Here is a 23848-nt window from a genome sequence, read left to right on the forward strand (position 1 = left end):
CACACCCTCACACACCCACACACCCACACCGCCCTCACACACAAACACACACACACTCACACACACACACACACGCCCCCGCACCAGAGCTCAATGAAGAGCTCTGAAAAGCTGGCCACCCCTTGTTCTGGGCAGTTGTTTCTTGGTAGAACGAGGGCATCGTTTCTTATGACTCATCTTTAAGTCATTCTTTTACCAAATTAACATTAATTATCTATCTCAAACGTTATAACTTTGGGGAATATATTTTACTCCACGATACGCTTCTTATAAACGCCAGTGTTTCATATGCGATGAGAATATTTTTGAAATTTGCACATTTTGAAAACATTACCAGGGCCCATCCAGGAAAGCGAAAGATTTGAAAGGGGTCTCCCTGGCCCCGACATTTCCCTCGCTGTTTCCAGCTCTGGTGTCACACCTCCAATGGGTCCCCATCCCCAGGAAGTGAAAAGAGGGAATAGCGGGGCATCCTCTTTGAGACAGAATCTTTGATCTCCGGGGGATTTTTCTTCTTAATGAAAACCGCTATCTCAATTTCAAACATCCGGAGTCACTCACCTCAGACCAGACCCAGCCAGGCACAGGAGGCCACCTCTGGAAGGCTGGCACTTCCATGCAAACTCCGGAGGAGGGAAACGCACGGAGTCCGACAGAAGGAAACTCAGTGGCTACCAGGGACTTGCGGTGGGAGGAAGGGAGACTGACTGCTTCCCAGGGACAGGGGTTCTCTTGGACAAAAATGGGCGGGTACTAGATGCGGATGACGTTGGTGTGACGTTGTGAGTCTGCTTCACGCCACTTCAGCGAACAATTGAAAAGAACCCAAGAACTAAACTTTATTGAACTGACGAGATAAAATACAGGGAAAGGTTAAGTAAAGAAAAACCAACAACAAAACTTTAAAACCCACGCCATGGCTAGGGGAAGGCGAGGATTCTCTGGGGCTGCAGCTCAGGAGCTGAGGGTAGTGGCTGGGATGCTGCCAGTGCTTGCTGAAGGTCTTGAGCCGGCTGTGGCTCGCAAGATGCCTGTGCGGCTCTGAGCTGGGCTGGGCCCGAGAGGGAGAGACGTTGCCGGATCTTCAGGGTCTTCCGCGTCTTTCGGTGGAGCTGCAGCTGGAGATGGAAGAAGAGAAAACGCCACCAACATGACTGCCCGCCCAAGTCATTCCAAAGAAAGGGACCCTCTGCCGCCAATCCAGCAGTCTCAGTCCAAGCACCACGCCCCCGAAAGTCTTCCCAGACTCGAGTCCCTGGCAAGAGTGATCTGAGCCCGCCCCTTGCTCCCAGCCGAACCCCAGCCTCTGGACACTCTGCTCCGGGGGGGCGCAGCGCCATCCCCTCTGCACACGCCCACGTCACACACCCGAGTCCTCCTCACCCTCAGTCTTGGCATCAGTGTGCTCAGGCTGCTCCAGCCGGGAAAGAAGAACGCGGGCGCGGTGCTCCAGCTCCGAGCCGGGCATATTGAGACCGATGTAGGCCAAGAGCAGTTCCAGGCTGGGAACATCTGGGGGCTGGATAAAATCCTCAGGGTACCATCGGAGCCAGGCGCCCAGAATGAAGGAGATGGCCCTGAGGACGGACAGGTGGGCAGCAGAGTCAGAGAAGGGTCCTTTCCTTGCACGCTGGCCTCCCGGGCATCCCTGTGCGGGCCTGGGCTCCTGGGCCTCCCGCTCCTGGCTGTCCAGGGGCCAGTCCTACTTGGCGGCCACCTCCAATCTGGCAGTCTTGGCAGAGCTAGGCCAGGGCACCAAGGAGGGGCTAGGAAAACGCCTTTGGAAGGGGGAGCCCTGTGCCGTGGTGGCGTCACCTCTCCTAGGCCTCAGGGAAGCCTGACACACTGCTTGGAGCATCTCTCCGCCCACTGCCCACTGGAACGTCAGCTGCGTGAGGGCAGCGAGCGGTGCAGTCTCCTCTTTTCATTGCCCTCCCTGGCACACAGGAGGTGCTCCCAGAACATCTGACCAGTGAGGGAACAACGGACATTGTCTCCCGCCCATGCTTCCCAGGGCCCTCCTCTTGCCTCCAACTTTCCCTCCTGGGCCTACGTGCTGCCTGATTCACCAGGTGTCCCATGAGGGTCATGCTCCCCTGCCCCGTATCTCGACCAGGGAGGGGCTTATGTGGCCCCGGAGCACTCCCTGAGCCCCCTGAGCAGGAGCTGAGCACCCGCTGGGGAGCTTCTAGCAGATGAGTGAGCGGGACGCTGCAGGCAACTGCCCTCCAAGTGTGGACGCTGGGCGCCCTCCTAGGGATTCCAAAGCCCACTCACTTTTTGAGTTGGTCTAGGGGTCCGCCGTCCTCATCGCCATAGGCAAGGACACAACCGTATCTAGAAGACACAGGAGGACGTCGCATGGACTGGACTGTGGATCAGGCCTGCGTGAGAAGCCTAGCGGCGCTGTCTCACTCCCAAGGAGAATGGAGCCCTGGAGGGCATGGCTGTCGCCTGCTCTGCGCACGGGATTCTGGTCAGTGCCTAGAAAACTTTCTGCACCTAGTGGGGACCTCTGTGTGTGCGTGATGAAGGAAGGAGCTCCAACCGGCCCCTCACTCCTGCTTGAGTGGGTCGGGGGCCTCGGCTCAGCCCAGGGATCGCTGCTCTGGCTTCACCCAGGTCAGAGACCTAGAAGAGCTCTGCCATCTCCTTTTCCAAAGGGAAGACAACAACTCAGTGAAGGCCACGGGCACGCTGAGGGACGAGGCGGAGGCTTCGCCTTAGGCAAGAGGAATATCCTCAATGAGCACAACCACAGCCCCTCCGCTCCAGTCGACCCTCCCAGAGGGTTAGGCTTCTCGAGAAGCCTTTGCAGGCAGCACCTGCCTGAGTCCCTACAATCTCCCCTGGAGGCTGATCCTCTCTTCAGCCCGCCTTGCAAGGAGCAAACCGAGGCTCGGGGAGGTGCCGTGACATCCCCAGCCTCACAGCTAGTAGGTGGCTGAATGCCCACAGTGCTGCGGAGGGGCACGGCACGCACCTTTGAAACAGAAGCTCCAGCACCTGTCGTGTGGTGGCAAAACCTCTATACGTGCACAGGAAGCTGTGGACGTAGGCGGTGTCGCCCTCCAGGAAGGCGGGCACCAGGTGCTCCACTCGCTTCTGCCGCCTTCCAGCCTGGACGGTCCACACCAGGCGGGACGCTTTGCTCTTCGCTGGGGATGGATTTTCAGCCTGGGGTCAGACAGAGGGGCCGCTTGCCATCAGAGGCCGCACCGCGGGCCCCAGGAGTGCCGGGGACTGGAGGTCGCACCGAATGCCCAAGCCCGCGGTGACTTGTGGCCGGAAGTGGGCATCATTGCCCAGGGCAAGGGAAGAATTCTCGGGATTCCAAGTAGGATGTGAGGTGGAGAAGGATTAAACCTCTTGGTCTCCTAGGTCTTTGTGCTGGCAGAGGAGTGACAGCCCCTCCCTGGATGAAGAGCATCAACCCTGGGGTGGCTGACCAACTGCCCATTCGAGACAGGAGAACACAGAGGCTTTTCGTGGGCTGGGAGGGATGAGGACGGGAGGACAGGCAGGGTGATCAGGGCGGTGCTGTGGAAATGGCAACAGAAGGTGCGGGTTCAGTGAAGGGCTGAGTCACTGGGCTAATGGGTCTCCCTTCTGGAAAGTTGGGCAGCCTGCTGAGGCCCGACGCCCTGACCTCGAGAGGCCACGTGGACGTGTTCCTCTGGACAGCAAAGGCAGAGGACCAGAAAGAACCCTGTGAGCCCCATGTCCTGTTGGGCAAAAAGCATGCCTATCCATCAGGATGCTGCGTCCGACTGGGAGAAGGTGGGGAAGGATTGCCAGGCCACATGGACATGTGAGGATGGGAGTTCAAACAGGAAAATCTCTACAGAACGCAAAAGGACTCTTGAACGCCCGTGAGCTGATGGGCTAGAAATGTCTCTGCTCTGCTACACCTCTGTGGACAGGGCCGTCTCCTCTGGCCAAGACGGGGGCTGGGCCCGCAGGGCAAGGTCGGGGGAAGAGATGGGGATTCAGATTCCTTTGGGAGCAGGGCTCCAGGCAGGAGCCCCGGGGCTGTCTCAGGGCCTTCGAAGACCTGGGGGTCCTCAGTGCTGTCTTGGGGCCCTGGGGCTTGGGTCTCCCCAGCACCTGCACTCACCCTGAGCCGGCCCTGGCCTCGCTTGGCAGCGTGGGGCACCTTCCCTTCCTGCAGGGTGGTGGAGTCGAGGGCGTCGTGGCTCAGCTGCTGGCCCATCTCCTGAGTGACGCTCTGGAAAGACAGTGCCCGGCAGCCAGGCGGCAAGCCTCAGAGACCCGACTGGCTGTCTTTGCTGGCTCTCACACCTCTGTGACTCTCTCCACTCTGGACACACATACCCCGCCCCACGGTCCACACAGACCTCCACCGAGGAGGGAAACACACGGCAGCCTGAGGGCCTGGAATGAGGAGGCAGCTTAGGGGTCCCCTTTCAGTCCTGCCAGCCCTGTCCTGGCTTGGGAACGTGACGGGAAAAGCAGGTTATTGCCAGCCCACCAACCTTCTGCGGCCAAGGGCAGATCCTGCCCACACGTCCCTCTGGCCCCCACACTCACGAGGACGGGATGAGGGCTGCCCTGGGAGGGCTCGGGGAGCTGGTCTGGCCTCGATTGGGCTGCTCTAGGCTTCCTCATGTTACCTGAGAGGACCTCCTGCCAAAGGTCCAGCGGTGGGGGGCGTGGGAGCTGAGCCAGCGTCCACAACGTCTCCAAAGGTTCTCCCTGCGGGCTTTCTGGGAACCAGAGCCCCGGTCAGGCGGGAGAAAGCAGGAGAACATGTTTCTCTATCAAGAGTCTCCAGCCAAGTGAGCTGGCTTTGCGCACGTGGCTGCCTAGTTGCGGGGGTTCCAAGTCTGTTGGGGTCTGTTGTCAAGGAAGTGACCTCATTTCCTGCAGTGCCCTTACCTGAGTGCCCCCCTCAGATACCACCCATGCAAACAGTCCTCTGGCCATGGCCTTGCTCACCCCCCTTCTCCATGCGACGTCGTAGGCGTACCCAGGAACACCAACACACCCGTCTCACAGGCTCCCTAGAGGGTCTGGGTGCGGCCGAGGTCCCAGCTTTGAGACTGACGCAGAAACAAGTCCTCTTCCTTACCTCTTCTGGATCCTGCATAAGCCGTTGTGTCTCTCAGGGCCTGTCGGCCTCCTGTCTGCACACTGGGGAGGACCGGAGCGTGGACTTGCTAGACATGTCCTCTGGCGTGTGTCCTACCTTAGAGGACGATACCTCTCAAACTGCAGGCGGGTGTCACTTGCAGGCAATGCCTCCCACCTCGTGTTTCTTCCTCTTGCCACTTGCCCTGTGTCTGCTTCTCTTCGGATCCCACCCTAGAGTCCATCCTTGCATCCAAGGTCAATGTGTGTGTGTGTGTGTGTGTGTGTGTTTGTGTGTGTGTGCATGCGCGTGTGTGTGTGTGTTTGTGTGCGTCCGCGTGTTGTGTGCTCAGGTTGTGGAGGCCAAGAAGAAAACAGCTCCCACAAAAGGGAGGGATTGGCAAGAGCTTCTCAAGGTCTCATGGTTCCTAATTTCAGAAGCCAAGCCTCCGCGTGGGGTCCCAGTCTTGCCCTAGAAGGTCAGAACACACACTTACCCATTGGACTCACCCTGTCGAGGGCCATTCCCTACCCCTCTAGGGGCCTCAGTTTCCCAATGTTCCAGTGAGAGATTCAATTCAGGACTGCATAGGCCTGAGCTCAGCAGAAAAGTGGCCGCCACTGCCTCCACCGTGGGTGTGATGTGGGCAGGGCTACAATCCAGGGTGCCCCGGACCTGGGCTCCTCCTCAAACAAGAACTGACCAAATGCCCGTGTACACTGCCGAATACTCCCCCTCACCCCCATGCCATCTCCAGATCTGTATGCACTTCCACCAACACAGCCTTCTCCAGAGGCCCCTGGGAATGCCTGTGTGCAGCCAGAGCCCCAGCCTTGAGGACGCAGAGCTGGCTTCCTCCCTGGCTCCGCCTTCTTCCTCATCTGGGATTCTGGGCAAGGCATTGAAGTTCTGGGGTCTTCTCCTTCTCCCGTCACTGGCCACCTGGGATCAGGACTTCCTGGTCTAGACCTCCTGCTGTAATCCCCTCCTCTTGAGTGTGGACTGACTGGAGCGATTCCACAGAGGACGGCAAAGCGATGCCGTGTCACTACTGAGATTTGGATGTGGTCAGTGGTCCCTGAGAACGCGCAAGGGGATAGGTGTGACTACTCACAGCCCACTGTGGGGCATCAGGTACCAGGAAGGAACAGCCCCAGGCTCCTTCCCGCACCACACCCTCACACACCCACACACCCACACCGCCCTCACACACAAACACACACACACTCACACACACACACACACGCCCCCGCACCAGAGCTCAATGAAGAGCTCTGAAAAGCTGGCCACCCCTTGTTCTGGGCAGTTGTTTCTTGGTAGAACGAGGGCATCGTTTCTTATGACTCATCTTTAAGTCATTCTTTTACCAAATTAACATTAATTATCTATCTCAAACGTTATAACTTTGGGGAATATATTTTACTCCACGATACGCTTCTTATAAACGCCAGTGTTTCATATGCGATGAGAATATTTTTGAAATTTGCACATTTTGAAAACATTACCAGGGCCCATCCAGGAAAGCGAAAGATTTGAAAGGGGTCTCCCTGGCCCCGACATTTCCCTCGCTGTTTCCAGCTCTGGTGTCACACCTCCAATGGGTCCCCATCCCCAGGAAGTGAAAAGAGGGAATAGCGGGGCATCCTCTTTGAGACAGAATCTTTGATCTCCGGGGGATTTTTCTTCTTAATGAAAACCGCTATCTCAATTTCAAACATCCGGAGTCACTCACCTCAGACCAGACCCAGCCAGGCACAGGAGGCCACCTCTGGAAGGCTGGCACTTCCATGCAAACTCCGGAGGAGGGAAACGCACGGAGTCCGACAGAAGGAAACTCAGTGGCTACCAGGGACTTGCGGTGGGAGGAAGGGAGACTGACTGCTTCCCAGGGACAGGGTTTCTCTTGGACAAAAATGGGCGGGTACTAGATGCGGATGACGTTGGTGTGACGTTGTGAGTCTGCTTCACGCCACTTCAGCGAACAATTGAAAAGAACCCAAGAACTAAACTTTATTGAACTGACGAGATAAAATACAGGGAAAGGTTAAGTAAAGAAAAACCAAAAACAAAACTTTAAAACCCACGCCATGGCTAGGGGAAGGCGAGGATTCTCTGGGGCTGCAGCTCAGGAGCTGAGGGTAGTGGCTGGGATGCTGCCAGTGCTTGCTGAAGGTCTTGAGCCGGCTGTGGCTCGCAAGATGCCTGTGCGGCTCTGAGCTGGGCTGGGCCCGAGAGGGAGAGACGGTGCCGGATCTTCAGGGTCTTCCGCGTCTTTCGGTGGAGCTGCAGCTGGAGATGGAAGAAGAGAAAACGCCACCAACATGACTGCCCGCCCAAGTCATTCCAAAGAAAGGGACCCTCTGCCGCCAATCCAGCAGTCTCAGTCCAAGCACCATGCCCCCGAAAGTCTTCCCAGACTCGAGTACCTGGCAAGAGTGATCTGAGCCCGCCCCTTGCTCCCAGCCGAACCCCAGCCTCTGGACACTCTGCTCCGGGGGGCGCAGCGCCATCCCCTCTGCACACGCCCACGTCACACACCCGAGTCCTCCTCACCCTCAGTCTTGGCATCAGTGTGCTCAGGCTGCTCCAGCCGGGAAAGAAGAACGCGGGCGCGGTGCTCCAGCTCCGAGCCGGGCATATTGAGACCGATGTAGGCCAAGAGCAGTTCCAGGCTGGGAACATCTGGGGGCTGGATAAAATCCTCAGGGTACCATCGGAGCCAGGCGCCCAGAATGAAGGAGATGGCCCTGAGGACGGACAGGTGGGCAGCAGAGTCAGAGAAGGGTCCTTTCCTTGCACGCTGGCCTCCCGGGCATCCCTGTGCGGGCCTGGGCTCCTGGGCCTCCCGCTCCTGGCTGTCCAGGGGCCAGTCCTACTTGGCGGCCACCTCCAATCTGGCAGTCTTGGCAGAGCTAGGCCAGGGCACCAAGGAGGGGCTAGGAAAACGCCTTTGGAAGGGGGAGCCCTGTGCCGTGGTGGCGTCACCTCTCCTAGGCCTCAGGGAAGCCTGACACACTGCTTGGAGCATCTCTCCGCCCACTGCCCACTGGAACGTCAGCTGCGTGAGGGCAGCGAGCGGTGCAGTCTCCTCTTTTCATTGCCCTCCCTGGCACACAGGAGGTGCTCCCAGAACATCTGACCAGTGAGGGAACAACGGACATTGTCTCCCGCCCATGCTTCCCAGGGCCCTCCTCTTGCCTCCAACTTTCCCTCCTGGGCCTACGTGCTGCCTGATTCACCAGGTGTCCCATGAGGGTCATGCTCCCCTGCCCCGTATCTCGACCAGGGAGGGGCTTATGTGGCCCCGGAGCACTCCCTGAGCCCCCTGAGCAGGAGCTGAGCACCCGCTGGGGAGCTTCTAGCAGATGAGTGAGCGGGACGCTGCAGGCAACTGCCCTCCAAGTGTGGACGCTGGGCGCCCTCCTAGGGATTCCAAAGCCCACTCACTTTTTGAGTTGGTCTAGGGGTCCGCCGTCCTCATCGCCATAGGCAAGGACACAACCGTATCTAGAAGACACAGGAGGACGTCGCATGGACTGGACTGTGGATCAGGCCTGCGTGAGAAGCCTAGCGGCGCTGTCTCACTCCCAAGGAGAATGGAGCCCTGGAGGGCATGGCTGTCGCCTGCTCTGCGCACGGGATTCTGGTCAGTGCCTAGAAAACTTTCTGCACCTAGTGGGGACCTCTGTGTGTGCGTGATGAAGGAAGGAGCTCCAACCGGCCCCTCACTCCTGCTTGAGTGGGTCGGGGGCCTCGGCTCAGCCCAGGGATCGCTGCTCTGGCTTCACCCAGGTCAGAGACCTAGAAGAGCTCTGCCATCTCCTTTTCCAAAGGGAAGACAACAACTCAGTGAAGGCCACGGGCACGCTGAGGGACGAGGCGGAGGCTTCGCCTTAGGCAAGAGGAATATCCTCAATGAGCACAACCACAGCCCCTCCGCTCCAGTCGACCCTCCCAGAGGGTTAGGCTTCTCGAGAAGCCTTTGCAGGCAGCACCTGCCTGAGTCCCTACAATCTCCCCTGGAGGCTGATCCTCTCTTCAGCCCGCCTTGCAAGGAGCAAACCGAGGCTCGGGGAGGTGCCGTGACATCCCCAGCCTCACAGCTAGTAGGTGGCTGAATGCCCACAGTGCTGCGGAGGGGCACGGCACGCACCTTTGAAACAGAAGCTCCAGCACCTGTCGTGTGGTGGCAAAACCTCTATACGTGCACAGGAAGCTGTGGACGTAGGCGGTGTCGCCCTCCAGGAAGGCGGGCACCAGGTGCTCCACTCGCTTCTGCCGCCTTCCAGCCTGGACGGTCCACACCAGGCGGGACGCTTTGCTCTTCGCTGGGGATGGATTTTCAGCCTGGGGTCAGACAGAGGGGCCGCTTGCCATCAGAGGCCGCACCGCGGGCCCCAGGAGTGCCGGGGACTGGAGGTCGCACCGAATGCCCAAGCCCGCGGTGACTTGTGGCCGGAAGTGGGCATCATTGCCCAGGGCAAGGGAAGAATTCTCGGGATTCCAAGTAGGATGTGAGGTGGAGAAGGATTAAACCTCTTGGTCTCCTAGGTCTTTGTGCTGGCAGAGGAGTGACAGCCCCTCCCTGGATGAAGAGCATCAACCCTGGGGTGGCTGACCAACTGCCCATTCGAGACAGGAGAACACAGAGGCTTTTCGTGGGCTGGGAGGGATGAGGACGGGAGGACAGGCAGGGTGATCAGGGCGGTGCTGTGGAAATGGCAACAGAAGGTGCGGGTTCAGTGAAGGGCTGAGTCACTGGGCTAATGGGTCTCCCTTCTGGAAAGTTGGGCAGCCTGCTGAGGCCCGACGCCCTGACCTCGAGAGGCCACGTGGACGTGTTCCTCTGGACAGCAAAGGCAGAGGACCAGAAAGAACCCTGTGAGCCCCATGTCCTGTTGGGCAAAAAGCATGCCTATCCATCAGGATGCTGCGTCCGACTGGGAGAAGGTGGGGAAGGATTGCCAGGCCACATGGACATGTGAGGATGGGAGTTCAAACAGGAAAATCTCTACAGAACGCAAAAGGACTCTTGAACGCCCGTGAGCTGATGGGCTAGAAATGTCTCTGCTCTGCTACACCTCTGTGGACAGGGCCGTCTCCTCTGGCCAAGACGGGGGCTGGGCCCGCAGGGCAAGGTCGGGGGAAGAGATGGGGATTCAGATTCCTTTGGGAGCAGGGCTCCAGGCAGGAGCCCCGGGGCTGTCTCAGGGCCTTCGAAGACCTGGGGGTCCTCAGTGCTGTCTTGGGGCCCTGGGGCTTGGGTCTCCCCAGCACCTGCACTCACCCTGAGCCGGCCCTGGCCTCGCTTGGCAGCGTGGGGCACCTTCCCTTCCTGCAGGGTGGTGGAGTCGAGGGCGTCGTGGCTCAGCTGCTGGCCCATCTCCTGAGTGACGCTCTGGAAAGACAGTGCCCGGCAGCCAGGCGGCAAGCCTCAGAGACCCGACTGGCTGTCTTTGCTGGCTCTCACACCTCTGTGACTCTCTCCACTCTGGACACACATACCCCGCCCCACGGTCCACACAGACCTCCACCGAGGAGGGAAACACACGGCAGCCTGAGGGCCTGGAATGAGGAGGCAGCTTAGGGGTCCCCTTTCAGTCCTGCCAGCCCTGTCCTGGCTTGGGAACGTGACGGGAAAAGCAGGTTATTGCCAGCCCACCAACCTTCTGCGGCCAAGGGCAGATCCTGCCCACACGTCCCTCTGGCCCCCACACTCACGAGGACGGGATGAGGGCTGCCCTGGGAGGGCTCGGGGAGCTGGTCTGGCCTCGATTGGGCTGCTCTAGGCTTCCTCATGTTACCTGAGAGGACCTCCTGCCAAAGGTCCAGCGGTGGGGGGCGTGGGAGCTGAGCCAGCGTCCACAACGTCTCCAAAGGTTCTCCCTGCGGGCTTTCTGGGAACCAGAGCCCCGGTCAGGCGGGAGAAAGCAGGAGAACATGTTTCTCTATCAAGAGTCTCCAGCCAAGTGAGCTGGCTTTGCGCACGTGGCTGCCTAGTTGCGGGGGTTCCAAGTCTGTTGGGGTCTGTTGTCAAGGAAGTGACCTCATTTCCTGCAGTGCCCTTACCTGAGTGCCCCCCTCAGATACCACCCATGCAAACAGTCCTCTGGCCATGGCCTTGCTCACCCCCCTTCTCCATGCGACGTCGTAGGCGTACCCAGGAACACCAACACACCCGTCTCACAGGCTCCCTAGAGGGTCTGGGTGCGGCCGAGGTCCCAGCTTTGAGACTGACGCAGAAACAAGTCCTCTTCCTTACCTCTTCTGGATCCTGCATAAGCCGTTGTGTCTCTCAGGGCCTGTCGGCCTCCTGTCTGCACACTGGGGAGGACCGGAGCGTGGACTTGCTAGACATGTCCTCTGGCGTGTGTCCTACCTTAGAGGACGATACCTCTCAAACTGCAGGCGGGTGTCACTTGCAGGCAATGCCTCCCACCTCGTGTTTCTTCCTCTTGCCACTTGCCCTGTGTCTGCTTCTCTTCGGATCCCACCCTAGAGTCCATCCTTGCATCCAAGGTCAATGTGTGTGTGTGTGTGTGTGTGTGTTTGTGTGTGTGTGCATGCGCGTGTGTGTGTGTGTTTGTGTGCGTCCGCGTGTTGTGTGCTCAGGTTGTGGAGGCCAAGAAGAAAACAGCTCCCACAAAAGGGAGGGATTGGCAAGAGCTTCTCAAGGTCTCATGGTTCCTAATTTCAGAAGCCAAGCCTCCGCGTGGGGTCCCAGTCTTGCCCTAGAAGGTCAGAACACACACTTACCCATTGGACTCACCCTGTCGAGGGCCATTCCCTACCCCTCTAGGGGCCTCAGTTTCCCAATGTTCCAGTGAGAGATTCAATTCAGGACTGCATAGGCCTGAGCTCAGCAGAAAAGTGGCCGCCACTGCCTCCACCGTGGGTGTGATGTGGGCAGGGCTACAATCCAGGGTGCCCCGGACCTGGGCTCCTCCTCAAACAAGAACTGACCAAATGCCCGTGTACACTGCCGAATACTCCCCCTCACCCCCATGCCATCTCCAGATCTGTATGCACTTCCACCAACACAGCCTTCTCCAGAGGCCCCTGGGAATGCCTGTGTGCAGCCAGAGCCCCAGCCTTGAGGACGCAGAGCTGGCTTCCTCCCTGGCTCCGCCTTCTTCCTCATCTGGGATTCTGGGCAAGGCATTGAAGTTCTGGGGTCTTCTCCTTCTCCCGTCACTGTCACTGGCCACCTGGGATCAGGACTTCCTGGTCTAGACCTCCTGCTGTAATCCCCTCCTCTTGAGTGTGGACTGACTGGAGCGATTCCACAGAGGACGGCAAAGCGATGCCGTGTCACTACTGAGATTTGGATGTGGTCAGTGGTCCCTGAGAACGCGCAAGGGGATAGGTGTGACTACTCACAGCCCACTGTGGGGCATCAGGTACCAGGAAGGAACAGCCCCAGGCTCCTTCCCGCACCACACCCTCACACACCCACACACCCACACCGCCCTCACACACAAACACACACACACTCACACACACACACACACGCCCCCGCACCAGAGCTCAATGAAGAGCTCTGAAAAGCTGGCCACCCCTTGTTCTGGGCAGTTGTTTCTTGGTAGAACGAGGGCATCGTTTCTTATGACTCATCTTTAAGTCATTCTTTTACCAAATTAACATTAATTATCTATCTCAAACGTTATAACTTTGGGGAATATATTTTACTCCACGATACGCTTCTTATAAACGCCAGTGTTTCATATGCGATGAGAATATTTTTGAAATTTGCACATTTTGAAAACATTACCAGGGCCCATCCAGGAAAGCGAAAGATTTGAAAGGGGTCTCCCTGGCCCCGACATTTCCCTCGCTGTTTCCAGCTCTGGTGTCACACCTCCAATGGGTCCCCATCCCCAGGAAGTGAAAAGAGGGAATAGCGGGGCATCCTCTTTGAGACAGAATCTTTGATCTCCGGGGGATTTTTCTTCTTAATGAAAACCGCTATCTCAATTTCAAACATCCGGAGTCACTCACCTCAGACCAGACCCAGCCAGGCACAGGAGGCCACCTCTGGAAGGCTGGCACTTCCATGCAAACTCCGGAGGAGGGAAACGCACGGAGTCCGACAGAAGGAAACTCAGTGGCTACCAGGGACTTGCGGTGGGAGGAAGGGAGACTGACTGCTTCCCAGGGACAGGGTTTCTCTTGGACAAAAATGGGCGGGTACTAGATGCGGATGACGTTGGTGTGACGTTGTGAGTCTGCTTCACGCCACTTCAGCGAACAATTGAAAAGAACCCAAGAACTAAACTTTATTGAACTGACGAGATAAAATACAGGGAAAGGTTAAGTAAAGAAAAACCAAAAACAAAACTTTAAAACCCACGCCATGGCTAGGGGAAGGCGAGGATTCTCTGGGGCTGCAGCTCAGGAGCTGAGGGTAGTGGCTGGGATGCTGCCAGTGCTTGCTGAAGGTCTTGAGCCGGCTGTGGCTCGCAAGATGCCTGTGCGGCTCTGAGCTGGGCTGGGCCCGAGAGGGAGAGACGGTGCCGGATCTTCAGGGTCTTCCGCGTCTTTCGGTGGAGCTGCAGCTGGAGATGGAAGAAGAGAAAACGCCACCAACATGACTGCCCGCCCAAGTCATTCCAAAGAAAGGGACCCTCTGCCGCCAATCCAGCAGTCTCAGTCCAAGCACCATGCCCCCGAAAGTCTTCCCAGACTCGAGTCCCTGGCAAGAGTGATCTGAGCCCGCCCCTTGCTCCCAGCCGAACCCCAGCCTCTGGACACTCTGCTCCGGGGGGCGCAGCGCCATCCCCTCTGCACACGCCCACGTCACACACCCGAGTCCTCCTCACCCTCAGTCTTGGCATCAGTGTGCTCAGGCTGCTCCAGCCGGGAAAGAAGAACGCGGGCGCGGTGCTCCAGCTCCGAGCCGGGCATATTGAGACCGATGTAGGCCAAGAGCAGTTCCAGGCTGGGAACATCTGGGGGCTGGATAAAATCCTCAGGGTACCATCGGAGCCAGGCGCCCAGAATGAAGGAGATGGCCCTGAGGACGGACAGGTGGGCAGCAGAGTCAGAGAAGGGTCCTTTCCTTGCACGCTGGCCTCCCGGGCATCCCTGTGCGGGCCTGGGCTCCTGGGCCTCCCGCTCCTGGCTGTCCAGGGGCCAGTCCTACTTGGCGGCCACCTCCAATCTGGCAGTCTTGGCAGAGCTAGGCCAGGGCACCAAGGAGGGGCTAGGAAAACGCCTTTGGAAGGGGGAGCCCTGTGCCGTGGTGGCGTCACCTCTCCTAGGCCTCAGGGAAGCCTGACACACTGCTTGGAGCATCTCTCCGCCCACTGCCCACTGGAACGTCAGCTGCGTGAGGGCAGCGAGCGGTGCAGTCTCCTCTTTTCATTGCCCTCCCTGGCACACAGGAGGTGCTCCCAGAACATCTGACCAGTGAGGGAACAACGGACATTGTCTCCCGCCCATGCTTCCCAGGGCCCTCCTCTTGCCTCCAACTTTCCCTCCTGGGCCTACGTGCTGCCTGATTCACCAGGTGTCCCATGAGGGTCATGCTCCCCTGCCCCGTATCTCGACCAGGGAGGGGCTTATGTGGCCCCGGAGCACTCCCTGAGCCCCCTGAGCAGGAGCTGAGCACCCGCTGGGGAGCTTCTAGCAGATGAGTGAGCGGGACGCTGCAGGCAACTGCCCTCCAAGTGTGGACGCTGGGCGCCCTCCTAGGGATTCCAAAGCCCACTCACTTTTTGAGTTGGTCTAGGGGTCCGCCGTCCTCATCGCCATAGGCAAGGACACAACCGTATCTAGAAGACACAGGAGGACGTCGCATGGACTGGACTGTGGATCAGGCCTGCGTGAGAAGCCTAGCGGCGCTGTCTCACTCCCAAGGAGAATGGAGCCCTGGAGGGCATGGCTGTCGCCTGCTCTGCGCACGGGATTCTGGTCAGTGCCTAGAAAACTTTCTGCACCTAGTGGGGACCTCTGTGTGTGCGTGATGAAGGAAGGAGCTCCAACCGGCCCCTCACTCCTGCTTGAGTGGGTCGGGGGCCTCGGCTCAGCCCAGGGATCGCTGCTCTGGCTTCACCCAGGTCAGAGACCTAGAAGAGCTCTGCCATCTCCTTTTCCAAAGGGAAGACAACAACTCAGTGAAGGCCACGGGCACGCTGAGGGACGAGGCGGAGGCTTCGCCTTAGGCAAGAGGAATATCCTCAATGAGCACAACCACAGCCCCTCCGCTCCAGTCGACCCTCCCAGAGGGTTAGGCTTCTCGAGAAGCCTTTGCAGGCAGCACCTGCCTGAGTCCCTACAATCTCCCCTGGAGGCTGATCCTCTCTTCAGCCCGCCTTGCAAGGAGCAAACCGAGGCTCGGGGAGGTGCCGTGACATCCCCAGCCTCACAGCTAGTAGGTGGCTGAATGCCCACAGTGCTGCGGAGGGGCACGGCACGCACCTTTGAAACAGAAGCTCCAGCACCTGTCGTGTGGTGGCAAAACCTCTATACGTGCACAGGAAGCTGTGGACGTAGGCGGTGTCGCCCTCCAGGAAGGCGGGCACCAGGTGCTCCACTCGCTTCTGCCGCCTTCCAGCCTGGACGGTCCACACCAGGCGGGACGCTTTGCTCTTCGCTGGGGATGGATTTTCAGCCTGGGGTCAGACAGAGGGGCCGCTTGCCATCAGAGGCCGCACCGCGGGCCCCAGGAGTGCCGGGGACTGGAGGTCGCACCGAATGCCCAAGCCCGCGGTGACTTGTGGCCGGAAGTGGGCATCATTGCCCAGGGCAAGGGAAGAATTCTCGGGATTCCAAGTAGGGTGTGAGGTGGAGAAGGATTAAACCTCTTGGTCTCCTAGGTCTTTGTGCTGGCAGAGGAGTGACAGCCCCTCCCTGGATGAAGAGCATCAACCCTGGGGTGGCTGACCAACTGCCCATTCGAGACAGGAGAACACAGAGGCTTTTCGTGGGCTGGGAGGGATGAGGACGGGAGGACAGGCAGGGTGATCAGGGCGGTGCTGTGGAAATGGCAACAGAAGGTGCGGGTTCAGTGAAGGGCTGAGTCACTGGGCTAATGGGTCTCCCTTCTGGAAAGTTGGGCAGCCTGCTGAGGCCCGACGCCCTGACCTCGAGAGGCCACGTGGACGTGTTCCTCTGGACAGCAAAGGCAGAGGACCAGAAAGAACCCTGTGAGCCCCATGTCCTGTTGGGCAAAAAGCATGCCTATCCATCAGGATGCTGCGTCCGACTGGGAGAAGGTGGGGAAGGATTGCCAGGCCACATGGACATGTGAGGATGGGAGTTCAAACAGGAAAATCTCTACAGAACGCAAAAGGACTCTTGAACGCCCGTGAGCTGATGGGCTAGAAATGTCTCTGCTCTGCTACACCTCTGTGGACAGGGCCGTCTCCTCTGGCCAAGACGGGGGCTGGGCCCGCAGGGCAAGGTCGGGGGAAGAGATGGGGATTCAGATTCCTTTGGGAGCAGGGCTCCAGGCAGGAGCCCCGGGGCTGTCTCAGGGCCTTCGAAGACCTGGGGTCCTCAGTGCTGTCTTGGGGCCCTGGGGCTTGGGTCTCCCCAGCACCTGCACTCACCCTGAGCCGGCCCTGGCCTCGCTTGGCAGCGTGGGGCACCTTCCCTTCCTGCAGGGTGGTGGAGTCGAGGGCGTCGTGGCTCAGCTGCTGGCCCGTCTCCTGAGTGACGCTCTGGAAAGACAGTGCCCGGCAGCCAGGCGGCAAGCCTCAGAGACCCGACTGGCTGTCTTTGCTGGCTCTCACACCTCTGTGACTCTCTCCACTCTGGACACACATACCCCGCCCCACGGTCCACACAGACCTCCACCGAGGAGGGAAACACACGGCAGCCTGAGGGCCTGGAATGAGGAGGCAGCTTAGGGGTCCCCTTTCAGTCCTGCCAGCCCTGTCCTGGCTTGGGAACGTGACGGGAAAAGCAGGTTATTGCCAGCCCACCAACCTTCTGCGGCCAAGGGCAGATCCTGCCCACACGTCCCTCTGGCCCCCACACTCACGAGGACGGGATGAGGGCTGCCCTGGGAGGGCTCGGGGAGCTGGTCTGGCCTCGATTGGGCTGCTCTAGGCTTCCTCATGTTACCTGAGAGGACCTCCTGCCAAAGGTCCAGCGGTGGGGGGCGTGGGAGCTGAGCCAGCGTCCACAACGTCTCCAAAGGTTCTCCCTGCGGGCTTTCTGGGAACCAGAGCCCCGGTCAGGCGGGAGAAAGCAGGAGAACATGTTTCTCTATCAAGAGTCTCCAGCCAAGTGAGCTGGCTTTGCGCACGTGGCTGCCTAGTTGCGGGGGTTCCAAGTCTGTTGGGGTCTGTTGTCAAGGAAGTGACCTCATTTCCTGCAGTGCCCTTACCTGAGTGCCCCCCTCAGATACCACCCATGCAAACAGTCCTCTGGCCATGGCCTTGCTCACCCCCCTTCTCCATGCGACGTCGTAGGCGTACCCAGGAACACCAACACACCCGTCTCACAGGCTCCCTAGAGGGTCTGGGTGCGGCCGAGGTCCCAGCTTTGAGACTGACGCAGAAACAAGTCCTCTTCCTTACCTCTTCTGGATCCTGCATAAGCCGTTGTGTCTCTCAGGGCCTGTCGGCCTCCTGTCTGCACACTGGGGAGGACCGGAGCGTGGACTTGCTAGACATGTCCTCTGGCGTGTGTCCTACCTTAGAGGACGATACCTCTCAAACTGCAGGCGGGTGTCACTTGCAGGCAATGCCTCCCACCTCGTGTTTCTTCCTCTTGCCACTTGCCCTGTGTCTGCTTCTCTTCGGATCCCACCCTAGAGTCCATCCTTGCATCCAAGGTCAATGTGTGTGTGTGTGTGTGTGTGTGTTTGTGTGTGTGTGCATGCGCGTGTGTGTGTGTGTTTGTGTGCGTCCGCGTGTTGTGTGCTCAGGTTGTGGAGGCCAAGAAGAAAACAGCTCCCACAAAAGGGAGGGATTGGCAAGAGCTTCTCAAGGTCTCATGGTTCCTAATTTCAGAAGCCAAGCCTCCGCGTGGGGTCCCAGTCTTGCCCTAGAAGGTCAGAACACACACTTACCCATTGGACTCACCCTGTCGAGGGCCATTCCCTACCCCTCTAGGGGCCTCAGTTTCCCAATGTTCCAGTGAGAGATTCAATTCAGGACTGCATAGGCCTGAGCTCAGCAGAAAAGTGGCCGCCACTGCCTCCACCGTGGGTGTGATGTGGGCAGGGCTACAATCCAGGGTGCCCCGGACCTGGGCTCCTCCTCAAACAAGAACTGACCAAATGCCCGTGTACACTGCCGAATACTCCCCCTCACCCCCATGCCATCTCCAGATCTGTATGCACTTCCACCAACACAGCCTTCTCCAGAGGCCCCTGGGAATGCCTGTGTGCAGCCAGAGCCCCAGCCTTGAGGGCGCAGAGCTGGCTTCCTCCCTGGCTCCGCCTTCTTCCTCATCTGGGATTCTGGGCAAGGCATTGAAGTTCTGGGGTCTTCTCCTTCTCCCGTCACTGGCCACCTGGGATCAGGACTTCCTGGTCTAGACCTCCTGCTGTAATCCCCTCCTCTTGAGTGTGGACTGACTGGAGCGATTCCACAGAGGACGGCAAAGCGATGCCGTGTCACTACTGAGATTTGGATGTGGTCAGTGGTCCCTGAGAACGCGCAAGGGGATAGGTGTGACTACTCACAGCCCACTGTGGGGCATCAGGTACCAGGAAGGAACAGCCCCAGGCTCCTTCCCGCACCACACCCTCACACACCCACACACCCACACCGCCCTCACACACAAACACACACACACTCACACACACACACACACGCCCCCGCACCAGAGCTCAATGAAGAGCTCTGAAAAGCTGGCCACCCCTTGTTCTGGGCAGTTGTTTCTTGGTAGAACGAGGGCATCGTTTCTTATGACTCATCTTTAAGTCATTCTTTTACCAAATTAACATTAATTATCTATCTCAAACGTTATAACTTTGGGGAATATATTTTACTCCACGATACGCTTCTTATAAACGCCAGTGTTTCATATGCGATGAGAATATTTTTGAAATTTGCACATTTTGAAAACATTACCAGGGCCCATCCAGGAAAGCGAAAGATTTGAAAGGGGTCTCCCTGGCCCCGACATTTCCCTCGCTGTTTCCAGCTCTGGTGTCACACCTCCAATGGGTCCCCATCCCCAGGAAGTGAAAAGAGGGAATAGCGGGGCATCCTCTTTGAGACAGAATCTTTGATCTCCGGGGGATTTTTCTTCTTAATGAAAACCGCTATCTCAATTTCAAACATCCGGAGTCACTCACCTCAGACCAGACCCAGCCAGGCACAGGAGGCCACCTCTGGAAGGCTGGCACTTCCATGCAAACTCCGGAGGAGGGAAACGCACGGAGTCCGACAGAAGGAAACTCAGTGGCTACCAGGGACTTGCGGTGGGAGGAAGGGAGACTGACTGCTTCCCAGGGACAGGGGTTCTCTTGGACAAAAATGGGCGGGTACTAGATGCGGATGACGTTGGTGTGACGTTGTGAGTCTGCTTCACGCCACTTCAGCGAACAATTGAAAAGAACCCAAGAACTAAACTTTATTGAACTGACGAGATAAAATACAGGGAAAGGTTAAGTAAAGAAAAACCAAAAACAAAACTTTAAAACCCACGCCATGGCTAGGGGAAGGCGAGGATTCTCTGGGGCTGCAGCTCAGGAGCTGAGGGTAGTGGCTGGGATGCTGCCAGTGCTTGCTGAAGGTCTTGAGCCGGCTGTGGCTCGCAAGATGCCTGTGCGGCTCTGAGCTGGGCTGGGCCCGAGAGGGAGAGACGGTGCCGGATCTTCAGGGTCTTCCGCGTCTTTCGGTGGAGCTGCAGCTGGAGATGGAAGAAGAGAAAACGCCACCAACATGACTGCCCGCCCAAGTCATTCCAAAGAAAGGGACCCTCTGCCGCCAATCCAGCAGTCTCAGTCCAAGCACCATGCCCCCGAAAGTCTTCCCAGACTCGAGTCCCTGGCAAGAGTGATCTGAGCCCGCCCCTTGCTCCCAGCCGAACCCCAGCCTCTGGACACTCTGCTCCGGGGGGCGCAGCGCCATCCCCTCTGCACACGCCCACGTCACACACCCGAGTCCTCCTCACCCTCAGTCTTGGCATCAGTGTGCTCAGGCTGCTCCAGCCGGGAAAGAAGAACGCGGGCGCGGTGCTCCAGCTCCGAGCCGGGCATATTGAGACCAATGTAGGCCAAGAGCAGTTCCAGGCTGGGAACATCTGGGGGCTGGATAAAATCCTCAGGGTACCATCGGAGCCAGGCGCCCAGAATGAAGGAGATGGCCCTGAGGACGGACAGGTGGGCAGCAGAGTCAGAGAAGGGTCCTTTCCTTGCACGCTGGCCTCCCGGGCATCCCTGTGCGGGCCTGGGCTCCTGGGCCTCCCGCTCCTGGCTGTCCAGGGGCCAGTCCTACTTGGCGGCCACCTCCAATCTGGCAGTCTTGGCAGAGCTAGGCCAGGGCACCAAGGAGGGGCTAGGAAAACGCCTTTGGAAGGGGGAGCCCTGTGCCGTGGTGGCGTCACCTCTCCTAGGCCTCAGGGAAGCCTGACACACTGCTTGGAGCATCTCTCCGCCCACTGCCCACTGGAACGTCAGCTGCGTGAGGGCAGCGAGCGGTGCAGTCTCCTCTTTTCATTGCCCTCCCTGGCACACAGGAGGTGCTCCCAGAACATCTGACCAGTGAGGGAACAACGGACATTGTCTCCCGCCCATGCTTCCCAGGGCCCTCCTCTTGCCTCCAACTTTCCCTCCTGGGCCTACGTGCTGCCTGATTCACCAGGTGTCCCATGAGGGTCATGCTCCCCTGCCCCGTATCTCGACCAGGGAGGGGCTTATGTGGCCCCGGAGCACTCCCTGAGCCCCCTGAGCAGGAGCTGAGCACCCGCTGGGGAGCTTCTAGCAGATGAGTGAGCGGGACGCTGCAGGCAACTGCCCTCCAAGTGTGGACGCTGGGCGCCCTCCTAGGGATTCCAAAGCCCACTCACTTTTTGAGTTGGTCTAGGGGTCCGCCGTCCTCATCGCCATAGGCAAGGACACAACCGTATCTAGAAGACACAGGAGGACGTCGCATGGACTGGACTGTGGATCAGGCCTGCGTGAGAAGCCTAGCGGCGCTGTCTCACTCCCAAGGAGAATGGAGCCCTGGAGGGCATGGCTGTCGCCTGCTCTGCGCCCGGGATTCTGGTCAGTGCCTAGAAAACTTTCTGCACCTAGTGGGGACCTCTGTGTGTGCGTGATGAAGGAAGGAGCTCCAACCGGCCCCTCACTCCTGCTTGAGTGGGTCGGGGGCCTCGGCTCAGCCCAGGGATCGCTGCTCTGGCTTCACCCAGGTCAGAGACCTAGAAGAGCTCTGCCATCTCCTTTTCCAAAGGGAAGACAACAACTCAGTGAAGGCCACGGGCACGCTGAGGGACGAGGCGGAGGCTTCGCCTTAGGCAAGAGGAATATCCTCAATGAGCACAACCACAGCCCCTCCGCTCCAGTCGACCCTCCCAGAGGGTTAGGCTTCTCGAGAAGCCTTTGCAGGCAGCACCTGCCTGAGTCCCTACAATCTCCCCTGGAGGCTGATCCTCTCTTCAGCCCGCCTTGCAAGGAGCAAACCGAGGCTCGGGGAGGTGCCGTGACATCCCCAGCCTCACAGCTAGTAGGTGGCTGAATGCCCACAGTGCTGCGGAGGGGCACGGCACGCACCTTTGAAACAGAAGCTCCAGCACCTGTCGTGTGGTGGCAAAACCTCTATACGTGCACAGGAAGCTGTGGACGTAGGCGGTGTCGCCCTCCAGGAAGGCGGGCACCAGGTGCTCCACTCGCTTCTGCCGCCTTCCAGCCTGGACGGTCCACACCAGGCGGGACGCTTTGCTCTTCGCTGGGGATGGATTTTCAGCCTGGGGTCAGACAGAGGGGCCGCTTGCCATCAGAGGCCGCACCGCGGGCCCCAGGAGTGCCGGGGACTGGAGGTCGCACCGAATGCCCAAGCCCGCGGTGACTTGTGGCCGGAAGTGGGCATCATTGCCCAGGGCAAGGGAAGAATTCTCGGGATTCCAAGTAGGATGTGAGGTGGAGAAGGATTAAACCTCTTGGTCTCCTAGGTCTTTGTGCTGGCAGAGGAGTGACAGCCCCTCCCTGGATGAAGAGCATCAACCCTGGGGTGGCTGACCAACTGCCCATTCGAGACAGGAGAACACAGAGGCTTTTCGTGGGCTGGGAGGGATGAGGACGGGAGGACAGGCAGGGTGATCAGGGCGGTGCTGTGGAAATGGCAACAGAAGGTGCGGGTTCAGTGAAGGGCTGAGTCACTGGGCTAATGGGTCTCCCTTCTGGAAAGTTGGGCAGCCTGCTGAGGCCCGACGCCCTGACCTCGAGAGGCCACGTGGACGTGTTCCTCTGGACAGCAAAGGCAGAGGACCAGAAAGAACCCTGTGAGCCCCATGTCCTGTTGGGCAAAAAGCATGCCTATCCATCAGGATGCTGCGTCCGACTGGGAGAAGGTGGGGAAGGATTGCCAGGCCACATGGACATGTGAGGATGGGAGTTCAAACAGGAAAATCTCTACAGAACGCAAAAGGACTCTTGAACGCCCGTGAGCTGATGGGCTAGAAATGTCTCTGCTCTGCTACACCTCTGTGGACAGGGCCGTCTCCTCTGGCCAAGACGGGGGCTGGGCCCGCAGGGCAAGGTCGGGGGAAGAGATGGGGATTCAGATTCCTTTGGGAGCAGGGCTCCAGGCAGGAGCCCCGGGGCTGTCTCAGGGCCTTCGAAGACCTGGGGGTCCTCAGTGCTGTCTTGGGGCCCTGGGGCTTGGGTCTCCCCAGCACCTGCACTCACCCTGAGCCGGCCCTGGCCTCGCTTGGCAGCGTGGGGCACCTTCCCTTCCTGCAGGGTGGTGGAGTCGAGGGCGTCGTGGCTCAGCTGCTGGCCCGTCTCCTGAGTGACGCTCTGGAAAGACAGTGCCCGGCAGCCAGGCGGCAAGCCTCAGAGACCCGACTGGCTGTCTTTGCTGGCTCTCACACCTCTGTGACTCTCTCCACTCTGGACACACATACCCCGCCCCACGGTCCACACAGACCTCCACCGAGGAGGGAAACACACGGCAGCCTGAGGGCCTGGAATGAGGAGGCAGCTTAGGGGTCCCCTTTCAGTCCTGCCAGCCCTGTCCTGGCTTGGGAACGTGACGGGAAAAGCAGGTTATTGCCAGCCCACCAACCTTCTGCGGCCAAGGGCAGATCCTGCCCACACGTCCCTCTGGCCCCCACACTCACGAGGACGGGATGAGGGCTGCCCTGGGAGGGCTCGGGGAGCTGGTCTGGCCTCGATTGGGCCGCTCTAGGCTTCCTCATGTTACCTGAGAGGACCTCCTGCCAAAGGTCCAGCGGTGGGGGGCGTGGGAGCTGAGCCAGCGTCCACAACGTCTCCAAAGGTTCTCCCTCCGGGCTTTCTGGGAACCAGAGCCCCGGTCAGGCGGGAGAAAGCAGGAGAACATGTTTCTCTATCAAGAGTCTCCAGCCAAGTGAGCTGGCTTTGCGCACGTGGCTGCCTAGTTGCGGGGGTTCCAAGTCTGTTGGGGTCTGTTGTCAAGGAAGTGACCTCATTTCCTGCAGTGCCCTTACCTGAGTGCCCCCCTCAGATACCACCCATGCAAACAGTCCTCTGGCCATGGCCTTGCTCACCCCCCTTCTCCATGCGACGTCGTAGGCGTACCCAGGAACACCAACACACCCGTCTCACAGGCTCCCTAGAGGGTCTGGGTGCGGCCGAGGTCCCAGCTTTGA

At 59.0% G+C, this 23848-nt stretch overlaps 4 protein-coding genes across 4 annotated transcripts; all 4 read right to left on the reverse strand.

Moving 5' to 3' along the window:
- Positions 1-814: 814 nt before the first annotated feature.
- On the reverse strand, positions 815-4843 carry LOC138918890 (ral guanine nucleotide dissociation stimulator-like). Its single transcript, XM_070242464.1, has 6 exons — positions 4635-4843; positions 4118-4228; positions 2984-3177; positions 2278-2337; positions 1384-1577; positions 815-1118 (listed from the first exon to the last, which is right to left on the reverse strand). Exons 1-6 carry the CDS (start codon positions 4770-4772, stop codon positions 955-957), a joined length of 861 nt encoding a protein of 286 aa, XP_070098565.1. The 5' UTR covers positions 4773-4843; the 3' UTR covers positions 815-954.
- Positions 4844-7077: 2234 nt separating this feature from the next.
- On the reverse strand, positions 7078-11096 carry LOC138918891 (ral guanine nucleotide dissociation stimulator-like). Its single transcript, XM_070242465.1, has 6 exons — positions 10897-11096; positions 10380-10490; positions 9246-9439; positions 8540-8599; positions 7646-7839; positions 7078-7381 (listed from the first exon to the last, which is right to left on the reverse strand). Exons 1-6 carry the CDS (start codon positions 11032-11034, stop codon positions 7218-7220), a joined length of 861 nt encoding a protein of 286 aa, XP_070098566.1. The 5' UTR covers positions 11035-11096; the 3' UTR covers positions 7078-7217.
- Positions 11097-13343: 2247 nt separating this feature from the next.
- Positions 13344-17361, reverse strand: LOC138918892 (ral guanine nucleotide dissociation stimulator-like). The gene is made up of 6 exons (XM_070242466.1): positions 17162-17361; positions 16645-16755; positions 15512-15705; positions 14806-14865; positions 13912-14105; positions 13344-13647 (listed from the first exon to the last, which is right to left on the reverse strand). The coding sequence occupies exons 1-6, from the start codon at positions 17297-17299 to the stop codon at positions 13484-13486; spliced, it is 861 nt and encodes a 286-aa protein (XP_070098567.1). The 5' UTR covers positions 17300-17361; the 3' UTR covers positions 13344-13483.
- Positions 17362-19602: 2241 nt separating this feature from the next.
- LOC138918893 (ral guanine nucleotide dissociation stimulator-like) lies at positions 19603-23639 on the reverse strand. Its single transcript, XM_070242467.1, has 6 exons — positions 23422-23639; positions 22905-23015; positions 21771-21964; positions 21065-21124; positions 20171-20364; positions 19603-19906 (listed from the first exon to the last, which is right to left on the reverse strand). Exons 1-6 carry the CDS (start codon positions 23557-23559, stop codon positions 19743-19745), a joined length of 861 nt encoding a protein of 286 aa, XP_070098568.1. The 5' UTR covers positions 23560-23639; the 3' UTR covers positions 19603-19742.
- Between the last annotated feature and the right edge of the window lie 209 nt (positions 23640-23848).

Source organism: Equus caballus, chromosome 19 (assembly GCF_041296265.1).
Source record: "Equus caballus isolate H_3958 breed thoroughbred chromosome 19, TB-T2T, whole genome shotgun sequence".
Lineage (NCBI taxonomy): Eukaryota > Metazoa > Chordata > Mammalia > Perissodactyla > Equidae > Equus > Equus caballus.

What these genes read in the sequence shown, in the direction of transcription:
- LOC138918890 (XM_070242464.1), bottom strand. Translation starts at nt 4,772, where the DNA reads ATGTTCTCCTGCTTTCTCCCGCCTGACCGGGGCTCTGGTTCCCAGAAA. An exon ending in GAGGCCAGGGCCGGCTCAGG is followed by an intron (nt 3,178 to 4,117) that starts GTGAGTGCAGGT and finishes GTCTGACCCCAG; the next exon opens with GCTGAAAATCCATCCCCAGC. An exon ending in CACTGATGCCAAGACTGAGG is followed by an intron (nt 1,119 to 1,383) that starts GTGAGGAGGACT and finishes TTCCATCTCCAG; the next exon opens with CTGCAGCTCCACCGAAAGAC.
- LOC138918891 (XM_070242465.1), bottom strand. Translation starts at nt 11,034, where the DNA reads ATGTTCTCCTGCTTTCTCCCGCCTGACCGGGGCTCTGGTTCCCAGAAA. An exon ending in GAGGCCAGGGCCGGCTCAGG is followed by an intron (nt 9,440 to 10,379) that starts GTGAGTGCAGGT and finishes GTCTGACCCCAG; the next exon opens with GCTGAAAATCCATCCCCAGC. An exon ending in CACTGATGCCAAGACTGAGG is followed by an intron (nt 7,382 to 7,645) that starts GTGAGGAGGACT and finishes TTCCATCTCCAG; the next exon opens with CTGCAGCTCCACCGAAAGAC.
- LOC138918892 (XM_070242466.1), bottom strand. Translation starts at nt 17,299, where the DNA reads ATGTTCTCCTGCTTTCTCCCGCCTGACCGGGGCTCTGGTTCCCAGAAA. An exon ending in GAGGCCAGGGCCGGCTCAGG is followed by an intron (nt 15,706 to 16,644) that starts GTGAGTGCAGGT and finishes GTCTGACCCCAG; the next exon opens with GCTGAAAATCCATCCCCAGC. An exon ending in CCCCTAGACCAACTCAAAAA is followed by an intron (nt 14,106 to 14,805) that starts GTGAGTGGGCTT and finishes GTCCGTCCTCAG; the next exon opens with GGCCATCTCCTTCATTCTGG.
- LOC138918893 (XM_070242467.1), bottom strand. Translation starts at nt 23,559, where the DNA reads ATGTTCTCCTGCTTTCTCCCGCCTGACCGGGGCTCTGGTTCCCAGAAA. An exon ending in TTGGCAGGAGGTCCTCTCAG is followed by an intron (nt 23,016 to 23,421) that starts GTAACATGAGGA and finishes CTGTCTTTCCAG; the next exon opens with AGCGTCACTCAGGAGACGGG. An exon ending in CACTGATGCCAAGACTGAGG is followed by an intron (nt 19,907 to 20,170) that starts GTGAGGAGGACT and finishes TTCCATCTCCAG; the next exon opens with CTGCAGCTCCACCGAAAGAC.